This window comes from Hesperophylax consimilis, chromosome 22, assembly GCF_061612785.1.
Source record: "Hesperophylax consimilis isolate HC1 chromosome 22, BYU_Hcon_1.0, whole genome shotgun sequence".
Lineage (NCBI taxonomy): Eukaryota > Metazoa > Arthropoda > Insecta > Trichoptera > Limnephilidae > Hesperophylax > Hesperophylax consimilis.
In genome coordinates, this window is record NC_142857.1 from 27604717 (window position 1) to 27625076 (window position 20360).

At 36.7% G+C, this 20360-nt stretch overlaps 1 protein-coding gene across 19 annotated transcripts in view; it reads right to left on the reverse strand.

Annotated features, from left to right (window-relative positions):
* Positions 1-750: 750 nt before the first annotated feature.
* The window catches only part of LOC149413403 (uncharacterized), an 86962-nt gene continuing 67352 nt past the window's right edge, over positions 751-20360 (reverse strand). For 16 of the 19 annotated variants that reach the window (XM_089645245.1, XM_089645242.1, XM_089645240.1 and 13 more), the window contains 9 exons: positions 8838-8934; positions 7876-8095; positions 6331-6590; positions 4878-5507; positions 4367-4450; positions 3077-3213; positions 2776-2887; positions 1478-2212; positions 751-909 (listed from right to left, as the gene is read on the reverse strand). In XM_089645245.1, the coding sequence (XP_089501371.1) occupies positions 800-909; positions 1478-2212; positions 2776-2887; positions 3077-3213; positions 4367-4450; positions 4878-5507; positions 6331-6590; positions 7876-8095; positions 8838-8934 (2385 nt within the window). In that variant the 3' untranslated portion in view covers positions 751-799. Of the gene's footprint in view, positions 910-1477; positions 2213-2775; positions 2888-3076; positions 3214-4366; positions 4451-4877; positions 5508-6330; positions 6591-7875; positions 8096-8837; positions 8935-14233; positions 14421-15928; positions 16293-16564; positions 17631-20360 lie in introns of those variants that run through there. The other 3 variants (XM_089645256.1, XM_089645244.1, XM_089645241.1) reach the window with 3 other exon arrangements.

Sequence of the window (20360 nt, forward strand, 5' to 3'; positions counted from 1 at the left end):
AATGACTCAAAATAGTATTATTAAATTATATTCTTAAAAATATACCTTTTGAATTAAATTTTTATTTTATTTTCCCATGAGGCCCCCCTTATAAAAAATTACGATGAAGGTATTTGTATTTTCTTTTTACATGACGAATATATTTTCTATAACGATTTAAAAAGTGCCATTTTCATTTGCCAACAAAACGAAATGTTGGTTTATATTTGTGAATTCATCAGCGTTGACGTCAAGCCAGGCGACAATTGTGACAGCCATCTAACCAGACATTGGCGTTTTCTATGTCATAGTAACGTGAAAAGTATTTATTGTACCTAAAGATATTTACTTTATATACATTATATCTCTGCATTCTGTCAAATTTCGACTTGTGTTATGTCTGTAAAAAGCCCTACAGAAGTTCAATAAATAAATAAATACATTGCAGCTAGTTGGGGCCGTTTCGGAATGAACGGTTTTATATCATTTTTGAAATCAATCATTATTATAAACAGAACTTCCTCTTCTTCCCTTACTCAAAAAGGCCATCGACACAGCATCTCCAAAGATGACATAGGCCTGAGGGAAATTATTTAAGTAGCACGCATCCGCACTAGATATTATTTAGTTTGGTTGGGTATTTCGACCTTTAAATTTTGTAAGAAAAAGGGCACTCAGCCGTTCCTCTTAAGCATGGTGTGTGTGTTGAGTTATATGTGACGGTTAGTATTCACTTTCCATGAAAGAATAAAACAACATTATTATAGACAACAACATATAGTAGATTTATTATGACTAAAGATAGGGTTTACATCTAATATTATCTGTGATGGTCGATGTGCCCGAACTCGCGGGATGGGCCGGGGTTGTAGAGATTGGGGTTGGGCCGGCTGGCGGGGGCCGGGATGTTGGACTTCTGCTCCCCAGCCGCTGCAACAGACAACACAACACATGAGATACGGGACAACAAGACAGGTGAGATTTGGGAAACGCTGATGAGATGTAGGACAAGAATATAATTCGAGTATTTGAGATATGGGACTGGGAAGATTTTTAACACAAGATATGTGTAATAGGGGACAAAAATGTAACACAAGATAGGCGAGATTTAATAGGACAAGTAAACGCAGGATGGGTGAGATTTAATAGGACAAGTATATAACACAAGATGGGTAAGATTTAATAGGACAAGTATATAACACAAGATAGGTGAGATTTAATAGGACAAGTATATAACACCAAGGTAGGTGAGATTTAATAGGACCAGGTTACAGCACATGACAGGTGAGGTATGGGTCAAGAATATAGCGAAAGATAAAAACGGAGCTATGCAAATCATCGAAATATTATTATTAGAGAAAAGTAACACCATTGGGGTAATTTTTCACAAAAACAGCATTTCACAAATTATCCAATTATGAGGTATGGAGAAATGACAGGAATGCCTGGGGCAAATAATAGGTTTAGGGGGAGAAAGATAAATGACAATGTAACCAACCTTTATGACCCTCAATGTGAGTCTTCAAGAGCTGAATCTCCAGGAACCTCTCGTGGCAGATCTTGCACACGTATACCTTTGTCAGATTGGGCTTCCGGCCCATCCGCGTGGGCGGGCGGCCCTCCGTGTAGATGAGCGGCTTCTCCACCTGGACGGGCTTGACGCGCGCCTTCTTGGGCTTGGGCGGTGGCGGCGGAGGGGGTGGCGGAGTCACCTTCTTCTCCGGCTCAAAGAACGGCTGGAACTTTTTAAATGCATAATCCACTGCCGGCGTTTCGCCCTTGTACATGTCTCCAACCATGGGAGGCGCCGGGGGTAGGGGGGGTGGTGGAGCCAAATCTGCTTTCTTATACGCGCTTTCAAAAGCAGGCTGGAATTTTTGATATTCTGAACTTTCGTACAGAGGTTGTTGGAACTTTTGTGGGAAAGTTGCGTTTTCGAGGGGAGTCAATTTTTGCGGTTGTTGCTTGTCTGTCATTATTAGGATTCTCTTTTTGCAGAGACTGAGGCCGTCTCTGTATATGTCGGAGCTCATTCTCAGGAAGGCGGGACTGTCCACCAGGTTTCTGGGATCCAATTCTTCGTCCAACAGAATTCGGAAGTTGCTCAGATCTTTAGGGTCGTATATTTCGGGGGCCTCGTTTGTCTGTGTTTCCTTTTCAGAAAGCTGGATAACGGGCTTCACAGGTTCCTCGGTTTCCAGTGGAGGGTCTCCCACCTTACGGTTCATGATGTCTGAAAAGAGGAAATATATCAGCATAATGGAATAAAGGTCTAATTGAATAAATATTATCAAATTACGCATTGCAGAAGACTTCTGACTTACTTGTCAGAAAGTACTTCATTACTTGATACCACAGTGCATTCCCAATTTACAGAACAGCGATTAAAACATCAGGTTATTGTATCTTTGCAAGAAATTGTTATAATTTAATCAATTTAGTTCCTAAAAAAAATTTTTATTTAGACCAGTGTTCCCAATTAATAAAGCGCACACCCCCAGGGGTGCGTGAAGTTGCTTGGGAAGAGTATGCGCATGCGAGTTTGGGCTACTCAAGAAAAATATGGGAGTAAGAAAACAGATATGTAAACAAAATGGACACTTTATCTAAAAAGTTGTTCCATAAAATCTGCAAACATTAAAGTACTTGGCTGATGATATATATTTACATATCAATTGTGGTATTCGTGCGACTTTGAGTATCTATTTTAGATCATCACAAGAAAATCTATTGATTAGATTCGTTTGAATAAGGCAAATTTCTTCTTTCATGAGAGTGATAAGTTTTATTTATTACCGTCTTTAATGATTTGTTCGTTGACAATGTGAACTTTAGTCCGGAAGTATTCTGCATTCTTCAGCTGCGACAGACATCCCTCGCACATTTCAAATTTGTAATTAGCAATCAGCTGAAATAAAAGAAACGCACATTTAAAATAGGTAACAACAATCACTTATGATTCATTCATCGTGGTCTGACAGTAAAATTACCAAAGAATCAATAATCTTAGATAATAGAAACAAAGGACGTGGGTTGTGAACCATTTTTTATCATTGCAATGCATGTTGCAATTGCAACACATTTAGTTTTTTGGTACCTTAATTCCGAAGCACTTGAAGATCTTGTCCTTGAGGTCGTGGCGGCTCATTGTCATCTTGTACTTGCACTTGCCCTCGCACAGGATGCACGGCGCACTGATGTAGCGCGCCAGGGGCATGTCATCCGCTTTCACTACTGTAAACAATCAAACAATTTATCATTTATTCTCTTTTACAAAATAAATACATTATTAATAACTAGCACAGACCCGTGAAAGTAAAAGTAAGTTCTGAGATATTGGCTGTTAAACATTTCATTTGACTGTAGTGAGCATATTATATACATTGAAAGCCAAATAAGTTTATATGTAATAAAGGAAGCATCCATATATAATCCTCTTATACCTCATTACAATCTAAAAATAATGCCACCTATGAGTAATTTCATAATACAACTCCCCGTCGAATTCCGATGCCTCGCTTCCAAAGCCTACATATAAATGCAAGTTGCCTACAATACAAATACGATATTATCGCTAAACCAGCGAAGATCATTCATTTTGTGGCAAAAGTGTTGTCGTAATTTGTTATGTGACGTAGCTGTTTTATTAGAAAGAAATGTAAGATTTTTATCGATTGTTACTTTAATCGATGTGCCATTTCGAAGCTATCTATGAGGTATACATTTTTTTTAAATATTCATGTAGCTGAATAACTGATTAACACAATGCAGAAATAAAACTTTATCACCATAATAATGACAAATATGTGCCGATTGCACAAACCATCTTTTTCAATTTAGGTATGACCTTGTACTGCCATGTATGCTTGAGATTTTAAGACGATTTTCCTGTAAATGTGGTTGGATTGTGGATTAGGCACGTAATTTTAATGGATCTGCACCAAACAGCATAATTTCTATAACGTTGTCATTTCACAAAAGAGTTCAACTGTAGGATTGCTAATTGCATGTTAGATAAAAGTGCAGACCAATGAAAAATCACAAAATCTGACTTTACTTGTCAATATTAAATCCTAATTAATTAATTTAAATATTTTCTTCAAATATTACACACAATCAGTTCGAATTTTTAAAATGACACTTATCAAAGCAAAGCCAAGTTCATTTAACTAGAATTACAATCACAGACATACAACCGAAAATATTATTTTTGATAATTCTGAGTCTTCCAAAGCCAATGTTTCAAAATTTTGAATACTGGCGTAAAAGATGCATTAATTCAGAAAAGGTCGCTATATACAAAACAACTACTCAAAGCGTATTTGATAAAGATAAATAACTAAATGGAGCTATAAGAAATTTTAAAGAAAGATTAAAAAAAACTTACTCTTGGCTGCTTTTTTAATTACCGGGGCAGCAATCCGCACTTCTCCAATTTCCAGTCCGTCATTAATATCTGTACTGTCATCACCTGAAATCAACATCACCTCAAATGAACAACCCACTATGTAACATGATAATACGGTTAACTACTCTGCACTGTAGAGTGCAACTATTATATACACATACACACAAAACACACGCCATACACGCAGGCATCGAAGGAGATCGCAGCCTGGTTTGCAAACCACAATCCCGGTCTGATTCATCACCACTCTGATTATATAAAACAATTGATTAACTACACTGAGTTCCGTGATTTTGGGGACGGGTGTGGGTACCGCCGTCCCGAGAACTATTCATTGGATAACCAACACCTCTGCCATAAGCATCTGCCCTGATGATGTAATACTCTGCGAAACGTTGGAGGTTGAAGTACAACACAGCAAGTGCCGGCTACATTTGGTGAATTTTCTAATATTTAGCTTTAGCTTATGCTTATTATTTCAATTACTCACCTTCAACACTGGAAGCCTTCCTCTTTTTGACTTTCACCCTTTTTAAATTTTCCGGCTCGCTCGTCTGCGACACCTTTTTAATTACGACGAGCTTGGACTTCTTCGTCGGCGGACCCATGGAGGTTGTTGCCTGGTTATTAGTAACCGAAAGCGGCACCTCCCATGAGCCGTGGATTGCCGGTTTCGCTTCCATCGGTTGAACTATAAACGACAAGTTGTTTACACCGGGAACGTTGAGATTCGGACCGACAGGGTATGAACTAGTCGATGTGTTTGGCTGCATGTAGTCAGCAATGGCGGCGTGTTCAAAGAAGGATTGGACTTTGATGTTGGGGGCCGGCGTGATGCTCGGCGGGTAAAGCGAAGGATTCTCTTGTAACTCTGGTTCTATCTTTATGGTAGGATCAGTTCCGTCTTTACTTCTCAGGGCCGGTAAGGTTTCCAGGAGGATTCGAGGTTGCATGTTAGTTCCCATCTGGCCAAAGCCTTTGGAATCCAAGTGGCCTGCGGTGAAGTCGTTGCGATAGGCCCCGACGGTGGAAGCGTCGACTATTGTGGTCAAGGTTCTGGGACTGGTTTCGCCTAATTCCCTCAGTTTCGCCGACGTAGTGACCACATCATTTGAAATAGCTGGAATGTAAATAGACAGAGGATTTAGTAATTTGTCATTAAAATAAAAAGCATCATTCTTTATTTAAACAATAATTATTTAACAGTTTTAGTCCCAGGACAATAATTCATTGTGCAATAGTTTAGGTACAGACTCGGCAGTGACTAACTTGAACACTTCCTTGTAACATTAGGTTCGAGCCAACCTTGTTAAAGCACTGTATTATCACTGTGAATCCTTGTTTCGAATGCCCGCCTCGACGATCCTCTGGTTTTCTTGCTAGCATAATCTGTACTGACTTGTTTCATAACAATTTAATTGGAATGTGGCACATTACAAGTCTTACGATGGAATTTAAACAAAATAATAAATGGTAACAATTATTTTACAAGCAATAATTATTCGCCTGAAACACTCATCCACATTGAAAAATCTCCTGATAAAAGATACATGACGCCAACGGGACATCATCATGACATGATCATGTATCTTTTATCAGGAGATTTTTCAATGTGGATGAGTGTTTCAGGCGAATAATTAATGCTTGTAAAATAATTGTTACCATTTATTATTTTGTTTAAATTCCATCGTAAGACTTGTAATGTGCCACATTCCAATTAAATTGTTACCCTTTGTGCTATGCATAAAAAAACCTTGTCTTAAACATTAGTTTACCAAAAAAATAAATAAATAATAATAAATTCCTATTTTTCTGTACCCAGGCGCTGGCATTGTCTTTTCTGTATACATTATATTACAGTACATCTGCACATACTGAGAGTGTAATATTAGTGGTTTGATAAAATCCATGGTTTAGGTGATGTATGTATGTATATACGTTACTTTTTCCTTCCTGCGCGGGCCAGGCGTCCGACAGCGGGTCGGGTAGGTTCATGGTGGGCACGGCGTCCACGTGTAGGCCGGCGGGTGTGAGGTAGTCGCGCGAGAAGTGTCGGCTGCACAGCACCACCTCCGCCACGCCCGTGCCGTCGGGCAGCCAGGGCAGCAGCTCCAGCCACGCGCCGCGCGGCTCCGAGGCCCGCGGCAGGTCAAACAGCCGGCGCGACTTGGATAGGCAGTCAGGCACCACGCAACACTTGCTGCTAACAACATACTCATTAGTATCTAAATCAAACTGATGCCATTCTCAAATTTGCCCGGGGACAGTCTGCAGCTGAAGACTTGGGTATTTGGGCAACATGCACAACTTTCTGCTGACAACAGAGTAAAATCCTTAGAAAGGAGTATACTTGAGAGTGGCTTGATTATTTATAGTACTACTTGTTAGAGAAGGGTTTAGAAAAAAATTATTGAAAAAGATATTTCTCTACTTGAGAGAGTGTAGTTACCACAGACATATGAATATATAGACTAGAAATTAAAAGTGAGGGGTAAAATCAACTGTTGAAGAACGAAGGGGGTAAAGCTGACTGATTCGTCAATAAATCAATCTGACAGTATATAGGCATCTCGCATTATAATATCACCATTTAGTTCTTAAAAGTAAAATCTGCTTTTGAATGAATAGACATTTTTACATGGGAGCGCAAATTACTCGCCACGTTATGAACAAATTTGCGAAGTCCAAATTCGGCAAAAAAAATTTCTTCTATTTTCAGAGTCGAATATTTTGTTTACATATTTAGTTAAGACACTTTTATAAGTGTTCATAATTTACTTCCCAGTAACAACGATGCGCACACTTGGGAATCGCTACATTCAACCAATGTTGGCTCGATGTGATAGTATATGTTTCTACAACTGATTCATATTATACGACGTGAATAAGCTTAAAATGATGCTTACATATGGAATGTAATACGACAATTGGGTTTATTCTCTTTTTCACATCTATTTTTAGAAGTTTTCATATCACAAGCCACTATTTTGCCGTGTTATTTCATAAAATGCCTCGACCATAGCTCGAAGCTAGTTCGAACAAGAATGATGACGTCACATTCTCAAGATTCACGGGAAGCCATACGCGAGCCCAGCCGGCTCCAATGGAACCGGTATGGGGAGTGGGGAATAATACGCTTTTAATCACTTAGGGCAGGTCTACTAATATTCATATGTCTATGGTAGTTACTATCTGTGGCTTTATCCAACCGAATTTCTCTTGGGTGTGCTCTTAAAGCACCATCTAGGGGTCAGAAGGGATGTGAACACTGTACCAATATTGCTACACATTTCTTTAGATCGAATCATAGAATGTCTGAAAACTCAGCTAACATGGAGAGCGTTTATTTTTATGTTCCTGGTGGTTATTTAAGTCATCAATAACATAGTCTGTTTAGCAGCACCAAGGACTAAGTAGCAAATAAAACTGTTTTCCAACAGCAAGCATTGTTGGTATGACGACGATGAGTAAAAAGATGGATATAATACCTTGAGGAATCAACCACAGCAGCGCCCGTAGGCGATTCAACCAGGTTAATAGCATTTCTGTACAAGTAGTGTGGCTGGAAGGAGAAGGTCTTCCCTTCATCAGAGTCCTCCCTGTCGCTGTCCACTTCTTCCTTGGGCTTCAGCAGCTCATCGTCAGAGTCCGAGTCCGAAGCAAGGCCGGTAGACCCGCCCGGCTCTGACTTGGCTTGGGAAGCGTCGTCTGTAACAACAACAAATAACAAACTGAGCTTCATCAACACTGATGTATGGCAGTGAGGCATGGAACTGGCAGAGGAAGGATGTAGAAATAATATCACCGAGACGTATGTATGGTAAAACTTTGGAACGACTTCAATTTAGGAGACAGGTATGGGTTCTGCTGGCTTGAGAACCATTCAGTTGACAACCAATATCTCTGCCATAGGTCCACTCCAGGTGGTTTGATAAGTTTGGCGACAAAACAGGAGTGCCTGGGTTCGTGCCGGACTTTCTTGACCCATCGCATTGCACCACAGTGGGAGGAATGGATTCATAAGTCCTGCACTCCCTGACACACTAGTTAGTGTAGTGAATGAAATAAAACTGTTTATCTACTCAAGAAATAATTTCGGTATTTGAAAATGTTTGATCAACAGCACAAGTGAGGAAAAAAACAGAAATAAAAAAGGTACGATTCAAAGGTAGGCAGCAGACTGCAAACCGCAGCGGCAGACCGCAGACTTAATACATGACTCTGTCTACTGCTGCAGTTTGCAGTCTACCACCGACCTCGTAATTGTATCTTAAAGCAGTGACAGAGGCTCCTCCAAATCAACCTGCAGACCGACAGGGTGTTTGATGTGAACTAAGAAACTGGAGGGAAACAGCAGGAGTGGAGGTATTTCTTAGAGGCATCCAAGACTCTCCAAGGGTTGTATCTTGCACCGCCTGTGATTGTGTATTACATAGTTAAATGTTCATACCATCGGAGAGTGTGATGGCAGCTTTCTGTTTGCTGCTCTGCGATTTCTTCAAAGCCTTGTTTTTAGTTGGTCTGTCCTCCCTCTTGTCCTCACCAGTCTGCAAGGAAGAAAAACTCATTGTTTAATAAATTAGTAACAAATAGGGATCCAGAATTTTTGCATCATTTGAAATTCAAATTAATTTTTTAGCTAAATTTGTGTTATTTTTCATCAAAAGCGGTGGTATTTTGAAACAAAAGTTCTGTAATTTTTATGATTATTTCCAGCAAAAAGTGGCAGAACGTTGTTTTTTTCAGAATCTCTGAAGTTGGCTGCGTTCCATTTGGCAGGTTTAGAAAGCTGGAAGCAGATGGTGACATGACAATAGCTGTAATACATTTAAAAAAATAATAATTTAATGATTTAAAAGCCATTTTTTGACAGAAAAGACCTGTTTTAAGTCAACCATTTGGCATTTCATCTATCAAAAAGTGAATTACAAATAGAAATGAAAAGTAATTGGGAAAAGGTCTATTATAGAAAGGCAAGTTGCTTACAACCTCAACCTATTTCAGATTGTTTTCCTATTCACTTATGTATCTACACATACTTTTAACAGGATAATAATACACAAGATGGTTTACTGCAGGTCCAAATATATTTATTAAATACAAGCCCAAAGCGCTCACAGCTATTAAATCTTGTATAAAAATTGAGTTCTTTCCCATATAGTTGACATTCTTGTTGTAGTTGACGCATCAAATTTCTGTACTTTTCCGTTTTTCCATTCAGTGAGTCATTGTATTCATTGGTATTTCAATCTTATTGTATCCTTCTGGTGAGGTTTCCTTTAACTGGACACAGATAAGGAATGAAGCGATTCTTTTAAGAGTGATTGTTTTTTTTGTCTTCGTTAACCCATCAACGTCATTCTTTAAGTTCAATGAAACCGGTCAGGTACAGAGTCACGGTTTAGCTATAAAACAGGCAAGAAATTTGATGTTTAAAAAGTGAGGTTATGACATTTCTGTACTGGTATCTATTTATATTGCTAGTCAAATAACTGGTCCATCGCTTGGAGAACTACATATGTCCTGACATTTCCGAGGACAACAAGGGGGCACAATATAACATGGAGCCATTTTAATAACAATTATTAATAAACTTCAGTCACCGCAGTACGGATGAGAGGAATAAACAAAGAATGTCAGCTGGCACCACCCCCCAACCACACTAGCGCCATCTGCTGATTCAAGCTTCCCAGATTACCTGTCATAACCACCGATAAATATATATATATATTTAGAATGTATAATAATACACTACCTTATTTTAAAATACCAGAAAATCACATGAAAAATACTGAAATTCACATTATTCACCCAAAAATTCACGTCAACTTGAACAGGAAAAATAAACTTGACTCTTGAAATAAACAACACAACTCCTTTGCTTCAATTTTATTTAACGATACTATACATTTTATTCTTCTGCTGCTCTCTTCTATCGGAGGTTGGCTATCATCACATCATCGGGGCAATCTTCACCTTACATGCTAAAAGCCGGAACAATTATTTCACAACCATGGTCATTCAATGAAGAAATTGTAAATTGATCGATCGGTTCAGGGTTTTTTTGAGAATACATACTTCTATATCCACTGTTTCTTCTACAATTCTACAACATTGTTAATGCTTGGTTTAGTGTCCTGATTTCTGTAGCATACAAAAGAATAAAACAAATATAAAAAAAAGCACTTGTGAAATCCAAAATAACTATAATTAGCAATTATGCGTAAACCCTATAAGGTCACGGTAGTAGCCAGGTTCAGGATTTGGGGGGTTTAGAGAATAAAATGACAAAAGACCACCATGGTCTCCCCCCCATGGGGATTACATTTTAAATAAATACATAGTTAACATTTCAATAAATAAATTTGAAGCATTACAATTTTTACAACAAATCTATAATTACACTGATCTTTAGTCGCGTAAAATGATTTAATTTAATGCAAATCAAAAAATGCGAAACAATAGAATATATCATTGGACAGCAAAATAACATGATTAACCCTTTGCACTCCTAATTTTTTTTTTAATTACCTACTACCAACTCCTTAATTAATTTACAAAAAAGGGATAAAAAGTGGCCTCAATAAAAAGTTAAACAAAAATTTTTAAAATATGTAATTTTTATTACTCTTTCTTTACAAAAAGAAATGTAAAACTATATTTTCACCTAATTACTGAGTATTATTTTCAAGACCGAACGACACATGTGCTTTCTCGGCCACGAAATATTTGCTACTAAAAACAGTAAAAACAAATGTAAATACACAAACAGAACAAAATATTATGTGATAACAAGTGAATAGGTATAATAATCCTTTGTTATGTGTTGGGAGAAATCCCTCAGCGCTTCCTATTGTTACGCAGGTAGACAGGCAAGTACCTACCTACTTACATGCGTCGCAACCAAATAACTGCGCAGTGCATTTACAAGGTTAAAAATAATACGATTTTAAAAATTATCTAAAAGGCGAAACTTGACGAGATATATGTATTTTGCGTATTCGGAATATTCAGAATGAGATATAAAGTGTTTAAAAGAAAAAAAAATACATTTGATAATTTAAATTATTTTTCGAAATTGCGTTACTATAATGTCGAGTATGACTCGACATAGGAGTTGGTGTAAGAAATATAATGTCGAGCCACACTCGACAAAGGAGTGGTATGAGTTAATAGCTGATTAATCCCACAGGTACATTCTCATTAGGGCTGGACTACAGTGTAACTAGAAAAACTTATGATTTAGCATACATTGTGTGTTCCATCAACACATTGCTCAGAAATCGTAATATGACTATATCGTGACTAGGTGACGCGTACCCGGCGTTACTGGGGCTTATCCTTAAGAAGACATAAACGATTCGAGACTTTTCGGTAGGCCTTTTTAATATGTGCAATTCCACAGTACATTATTTTGATGTATGGATCGGTGGCCGAGTTGACATCGCGCTTGGGTCCCATCCAGGCGTAGTCTGTTCAATTCCTCGACTGGCTAAGTCCTCCATCACAACACAAGCAACATTTTCCGCTTACTGTGGTGGTAGTAGGAGATTTTCAAATATTGTCAGGTTATTCGTAACCCGGGAATGTTTGTCTTTCTTTTAAAATTAATAATAATAATAATCTCATAAGGTTTAGACAGCGTTAGGAATGTAGTGCCCGAAAATATAATTTTTCGACCTGATTATAAAACATCAACTTTTTTCTACTTTCCATAAAAATAATATGCATGTATCATATATGTAAACCTTCCGGAAGAAATTCTCTAAATGATAGTAAAAACTCTACCAAAAGCCGTTGCGCAGTTTAGAAGAAATAAGCGCACAGACAGATGCGAATAGCGACTTTATTTTATACTATTTAGAGATTAAAGATGTATGTTTTTAATATGTCGTTGCTTTATTCAGATGTAACTAACTTGCAGCTAGATACCTACCATTCGCTTGGTTCGTTGCTGCTATTCTTCAGTTCGCTTTGTAAGTATTATAAGCTTTGTAGTGTGTCATTATTGGACAATAGTCTGTAAACAAATGCAATAAATAAATAAACTCCTACCTATGTGTGTGCCTATGTAATATGATAAAAATACTATTCCGATCCTTAAATTTAAACCTGAGTTACGGATATACAAGTATTATTTATGCTAATGAAAGCGCTCATTCTTGAGATAGATCCCGTGCCTAACTATACATAAAGCATATTATAATTGGATTGTTCTCACGTAAGTGAGATCGTCTGTAAAAACCCAGTATAAATAAATTAAACACGACAAATATATTCAATAAATAATAATAATGATAAACGGATCATTTCAATTCACTTTCACTAGGTTAAGCTTTGACAATAAAAAGACACATTTAATGATTTGAATTGTATTTTATTGAGATTTTTTTTTTTGCCTTTGTGGCAACACCAACTCGGGTATATTGGTAAGGTTAAGTGGAGTGGGGAGGGAAAGGAGATGGATAAGAGTGATACTGAGAGTATCTACAAGTGTGCCACAAATATAATATAGTACTCTCTGACAGTAATCTGCCACAAAATATGTTAAAATTGTTAATTATTTCTACAACCGGGAATCGTTTATTGTGACATAGCACGGGTGAGGTTTCATCAGAGTTCAAGGGGTGAGGTTTGTCCGGGTCTTGGCGGCGGATGCGTCTACCACCAACTGTGTGGCAGGCAGGATCGGGAGAAACTGGTTGAAGGAGACCTTTTGACCTCTCCAGCAGGATTCTCTCGGAACATCGCCTTGCACCGCAGTGGGAGGGATGGATTTATACATCCAGCACTCCTGGACTCACGGATCCCCAGATTCCTACCCACTTGTTAATGTTAAAAAATAATAATAATATAAACAAACACTGCTATCGTAAAATTTCCATTGTTTGGTTTAAGGCGATGCCATACGTAGTAATGCAAAATCATGTGTTTTTGGTTTGAAATTTTGTCGCCTAGAATTGTTTTAGATGCTTTAATTAAATACTGCGAGTAGAATACATCTTGGCCTTTGAAATAATCGAGTATTTTTTAGATAAGTCTTTTTATAAGCCCAGAAAAAAATTATGTAAAGGCCTATGAAAACTGCTTTAAAGTTCAAAATCTCCTACTTACGAACCCATTTTCGGTTATGATTTTATTGTATAATGTGGCAAATTAAGTTATTTATAAAATGATCGAAAAAAAATTAAATATTTATGCCTGAACATCCACAAAATAAAATAAAAGGCACTTTTTGGCCATGTTTTTTTCTTGCATAAATCAAAACAGGCGGATGGTGTTAAGCGGGAATTTAAACCTTATCGCCATCTCTACGTAAGGGTTGTTATTGATAGCGGCTCAATTTAAAATATTACACGACGTAGTGCATCGCCTTAAAATTAAGGTGTCATGTTTACGCCGGCGAGAAGACAATATTTTGTAAACTCATTCAAACAAAAAAACTAACCGAATTGTCCTGAAACAACAATAATTAACTCTGTCCCCACCATACGAAAGAAGAAGTTTAGTGATTGGTATAGTAACTGAATGTGTGAGAGTAAGGTAACCCGATCCGTCAGTGTACGAAGTTTGGCCCTCAAGTCTCGGTACACGGCGGAACACCGAATTGGACATACAAATAATAGAGATTAATTTGTTCTTTCAACTAGTAAAAATAACAGCGTGTTATACTAGTTGTCAGATAATCGATCAGCGGATTACTGAGAGGGTAATGTACATATTATTTTATAAATTGATTCAAGGTGAAACAACAACAAATATTAATTAAATTCTTAGCCGAGGATTTAAACCGCTTGGCCACGAAGGTCGTCAGTTCATTCAGAACATTTGTTTTTAAAAACTTACTTGGAAACAGGGAACCGCTAGTTTTTTTAAGAAACGCCGTCCTGATTTTGTGTTATAAAAATCACAATCCCGAAAATGATGGGAGCAGAGATTTGTGTTCTTGTTAGGCAACCAATGTTTTTCGCTGCGATTGCGTCGCAAAAATGTAATCCATTCGTCTCTTTTTTCGTGAGGTGGCTGCGGGAATCTATAATTTAATTACACAAACAAAGATTAGTTATATCACTAAACTAAAAAAAACCATTACGCTGTTTACTATATTTACATTCATACATATTCTTCTGTTATTGACTCTTAAAAAGATATAAATAAATAGCGTCTGCTCCAAAATATCTGTTTGATCAATTTCATCAAAACAAAAGTAAGGAGAAATTATGTTTTTTTTTTTGGGCACACGGACACGCCAACTCATTTCTATCAGTTTATCTATTCAGTGTTATTAGTTTTGCGAGGCGTGCAATAAACTGTTAACTCAAATCAACATTGATCTTCATGTAATTTAGCTCGCAAGTAGGTTATGTTAGGTTAGGTTAACTCATGATAATATTTTAAAAAAACATAAAAAATTTGGGTACTTTGCAATCAAATCTAGCGAGGAATAACAGTAAATATACAGAAAATAGGTACACAAAACACAAAATAGGAGCACTTTTAATAGAACGAGTAGATAATAATTAGAAGTAAGTATTTCAGTCCGGAAATGCAAAATTATGCATTTACGTATACTATGTTGTAAAAAAAACGGATAATTTGACATAATAATTTAAAATTGTTTTTTTTTTAATTTTTTTATTACTAATTTATGTATCCAATACGTCTGTCTCGATACAGGTATATCCTAGTGAGACAGACATCGAAAAACACCTTTAAAAAAACTTTATATTAATAATAAAAAAAAAATTAAACCCAAACTCTACCTAAGAACCTATTTTAGGGTTATAGGTTCATATTTTAATAATAATAATAACATGGAATTTATATAGCGCAGTTTAGTGTCATTTCACTTCAAGTGCCTAAATAAGAGAAGTTTTGGTCTAAATAAGAGAAGAAAAAACTAATCTCAAAACATTAACTTTGATGACAATGGCCGCCGTGTAACAATTCGTTTTAATTTTCGAAATGAATATTAAAATGCATCATTTTCCATTTCCTGAAACTGAAATACTTACTTCTCATTATTATCCACCTACTACAAATTTTTTTAAATAAAATGTGCACATTAAGCATGTCTTATATTATCTCCCTATTTTCTGTATATTTACCGAATTCGGTATCATTCTTTTTACTTTATATATTCAATTTCCCGAAATCTAGGGAGTTCTTGGACATCCCCATAATATTTTTTTTTGTCCTGGCAACGCTTCCCACTCATGAGCGCCCCACTGGCGGGCGAGCATGACGTCACAGACGAGCATTTTCGTTGGGATGTCCGTCGGATAAAATCAATCCACACGTACGGATATGCTCGCGTGACGTCATGCTCGGACTGCTCGCCGCGGACATGTTCGCCCGTCAGTGGGCCGCTGTAGTAAATAAAGATGGCGGCGTCACTATCTGTCTCGTTTACCCACGCGCGCCAAATTGAGCGCGACAGAGATAGCAAATATCTCAAGGCTGACATTCACACGTAACTTGAATGCGTTATAAACAGAAATGGGCAATTTACACAAATATTGATTGTTATATTTTACTTACCGGTGGAACGTGAGACCCTTGCTTCTATTATCTCTTCCTTTTCCCGAGCGACTGGTGCAATATCTCAACACGCATGTGGGCATTTCGTAGAAACAGATTGGATAAAAAGGGACCGCCCGTTATTGACTGAAGTTGGCAACAAACGCGCACTTGTTGCCAACTGACAGCAAAGCCCCAAACTTCTGCAGCTGAACGGCCAACCATACTGGTGGTCAAAACACGGTACCATGATAACTCAACAATGACACAAACTTATCGAATTTCGCTGCACGCTTAGTACGCAAAAAAATATACCAATAGAAGTAGCACTTTGTTTCAACTTAATCACTAAAAAAACAACTATTTATCTCGCGGGAGATGGTAAAAAATGCAGCGGAATCCGACAAGTTTACCCAATGAAACACTTTTAAAAAGTGATATTAAGTCATTAAAAGCGATGAAAAAAAACTAACATTTAAACCGAAGTTTTTGTTTCATCACTTTTCATGACTTTATATCACTTTTTAAAGGTGTGTTGAATTGTCATCTTGTTAAATAATCCGCCACCCCAAAAACCGGGTCAGGATTCCAATTAGTGAGAAAGCGGCGGATTATAGTGCATGCACGCAAAATGCAAAATAGACCGAAATTTTAAACCTTTTTCTTGAATAATTCGACGAGTGGTGAAACAGCTGCTCCATTACATGAATTTTCTCCAGTCATAGTTAAAATTCCGATGCCAAATCTTCCTTTGAATTTACTTAACCAGCCTTCGCTAGCTCGGAAATCGTTTTTTTTATAAATTTTCTCGTAAAAGAACAGTGCCTTTTGGCGTAAAATTTCGGCAGTAATCGGCGCGTATTGCAGCCGCTCTTGCAAGAACCACGAATAAAGCGTTTCCTCTAATTGTTGGTAATCACCCGCCCTCATCGTTTGGCGGCGCCCAATCCTAAAATCAGCACGTTTCACAAAATCTTCAATCTTGTTTTTGTTCTTTCTTATACCATAAACAGTTGAGCGACCAACATTGTACATTTTAGCAACATCACTAAATGAAACACCGCTATCGATCTTTCGTAAAATTTCCAATTTTTGGTTTAAAGTCAATGTGTCATGTTTACGTTTGCGAAAAGCCTCCATTTTGTGGACTAATTAATAAATAAAAACGTGGTGGGGCGAAACGACACATGCGGCAGTTGCTAGAATACAGAGAAATGTCCTAAAAGAACAATAATGAACCCCGCTGACTGGAAAAATGGTCGTGGAAAGCAAGCTAGACGGCGATTTAGCAGCTGAGTGTGTAAGAGTGAGATAACGGAGCACAAACATAGCTTGGCACTCGACCTCGAATCTAGGCACGCGGCGGACTACTAAATTTGACAAACCACCAGCAAATTGGTATTTCCCAAAAAAGTTGGGAAAAAATATGTTCCGATTTTGCGGGACCTATAATTCGTTTAATTTTGAATTCATTTAAGTAAGATAGTTTTCTACATAAATATAATGATATAAATGAAAAGAAAATCATTGTTAAATTCCTAAGGTACGTTTACATGTGATCATACGGAATATATCCGAAATTCATGCATCACGTGGAAATGCTAAAGGAGACAAATTATCAAAGCCTGGAGACCATGCGTAATGCCGGACTCATGGTATTTGAATTAAAGTTATTAAAACATCTTATCGATTGTCCATATCTCCTGTCATGCTGTGGCTTATTCGCTCCTGATAAACACTGTCGAACTCGTAGCCACGCCCTATTCTGCATACCGCACAGATGTCATGGCTCAACATAACATGACAAGAGGTATGACATTGCTTAATGCCCTACCAGCAAATATAGATGTGTTTAATATCACTATACCTGTTTAAAATAAATTATGTATATGTATTGTTAATTGTAAGAAAATTGTACCAATATTGGACTTACCTGTCTGTTGTCTATATCTTCAACTGAATCGTTACTCTTATCATCATCATCTGTTTCTAATGATGATAAGAACAATGCCTGTAAATTATAGAAGAAAAATACATGAACACGATATTTGGCACCTTTTGGTACGGGCCGCTAAAAACAAAATTACAAATTTAAAAAATTACCTTACGCGGGATCGCTTCCTTTTTCAACCTTCGACGCTTTTGATTGTTGACAAAATACAGGTCTTTGGCAAGGAAATGATCAGAGCAAATAACAGATGTTTTAGCTGGTTGCCAGACACCCTCTCCGCGGCTTTTTCTTATTATTTTTATCCACTTACTTCTTAATATAGGATCATTAGGTATTCTGTAAAATATGCATGAATAAAATTAAAAGTTTACTTGATACTTCACCAAACAAACCTGTCACATTTTTTTGTAATTTTAATAGATAAACAAATTTCGAATTCATAACTTTTTTAAATATAGTGTCAACGCGAAGAATTTACAAACACTTAAACACAAAGACAAACTTTCACATTTATAATATTATTATATATAGTGTACTTTGGGTAATTATTAAAACCTATTTTAAAATTAACAACGCACTCATGGGAAATTTTTTTATTTACTAGATTCTTATATTTCTTAAAGAGATGAATCATTTAAATTTACTGAATTTAAAGTTAATGTTCTGCGTCATTTGCGCCTTGCAATTTTTACCTTATGTGGGTATTTTAATTTGAAGAACAGGCAACCCTGTATACAATGCGTCAAAATATGGCGTTGTCAAGACGATGGTAAGACTAAATTACACTATTAAAACTGAATTGTTTCTTTAACTAAATGGTTATTATATGGCTTTGAAAAGGTAACTTACCTATGATAGGTAACATGTTTAGTTATTTTCAATCGTCCTTTGTAATTTCTGCACACTGTTATAGCGCAAATCGTCATTTTCAAATGTCACACAACACGTATTTACCGCACAGCGATAGTTTCGCAACTGAGCACTGAGCCGACTGAGCGGACTGAACGAGCTTATCAACCAACGGTTGGCTGATATTTTTTTGGCGTTTCGTCGCTCGAACGCTCAATCTAGACATTTATATAATCAAAGGTTTGAACTAGTAAAAAATAACGACGGATTATAGTAGTTTCGGATTATAGTAGTATCGGAGCGGCTGATTACTGAGGGAGTATTGTATTTCAAATGTCTATACACATCACACAAGCCATTTCAATACATACGCACTTAGAAAACAAATTTACGTGAAAATACGTGATTCCGGGCCGATATTTAGGAATTTTCCAGTAATGGTTTTAATCAGCTTATCTTGTTAAAGGGTAGGTACTATAAATTCATTGTTCAAAGGTGTCTAATATTTTTGGGTTTGTATTTTTAAAAAAATCACCAAAAGTCGAATTTCATGCAAATTAGTGATGGGCAAAGGGGATAATCGAGACATTTATAAATACATAACACACAAAAATTATAATAATTTACAAATATGAAACTAATCTAAGAAATGGGAACCCACTAAGGTGCTGCCTGTGCGTAGGTAACATAACCAAAATTATCATATAGGATCAATTATTCATTGATAATTTATGTTATATAAATAGAATTTGATAAACCTAGGCTAAAATACAACTTAAAAATCGAAATATTTTAATCGAATCATCAGTACCAAATACACGTCAATCTTGGCTTGTTAATACAGCGTCCTTGGATTCAGTTTTCACTAAAACTGCGCAATACAATTTTTCATTTATCATTAAAACCTTCTCGACTTAAGTCAGAACGCCATCGTGTATACACAAAATGTACTGGCATCGTAAATCTCAACCTAAAATATTAATTCATTGTCCACAAAACTACTTCGATTGATAGAAAGTATCGTAATTAATCATCTATCACCTAATATCAATATCCAATACCTAATATTTCTAACATTTGACAAATAGCAAATAATAATTTGCGTAATTCCAAATGCGTATCTAATCATGTATTTGTGCCCACGAAACATCGTGAAAACCGATGTCAAGCCATCAGAGATATTTATGACTCATCGAAGTTGAGAAACGACCCTCTCAATTAGCGTTTTCGAATGATTTCTGACGTTTCAAAACGACCGACTCGATTTCATTTTCGATTACGTTTCAAACACCATTATATCTAGGACTATATTGTCGAATGAATTTTGACAGATACGAGAAAATCGATTTGTCTGCGACACTGATTCGAAATATTTCGGTGATTAAAATTACTGAGCAAATAATCAATCGTTGATCGATAGTGTCCATCGCTAATGCAAATTAACATACAAAGCAAAAGCAAATTAGCATAATCTAAAAAAAATACGCACCTCATTTTTAACAACGAAAAATATTTATTTTTTACATAATACATGGCTGTTCGATGAATCTAACTTGTTGTTCGACTTCAGACAAGAAAATTCCAGTGAAACAAGACAATAACAAAAGTAAAAAATATATTTATTTAGTTAAGTTAAATACCCGACGATAGTAC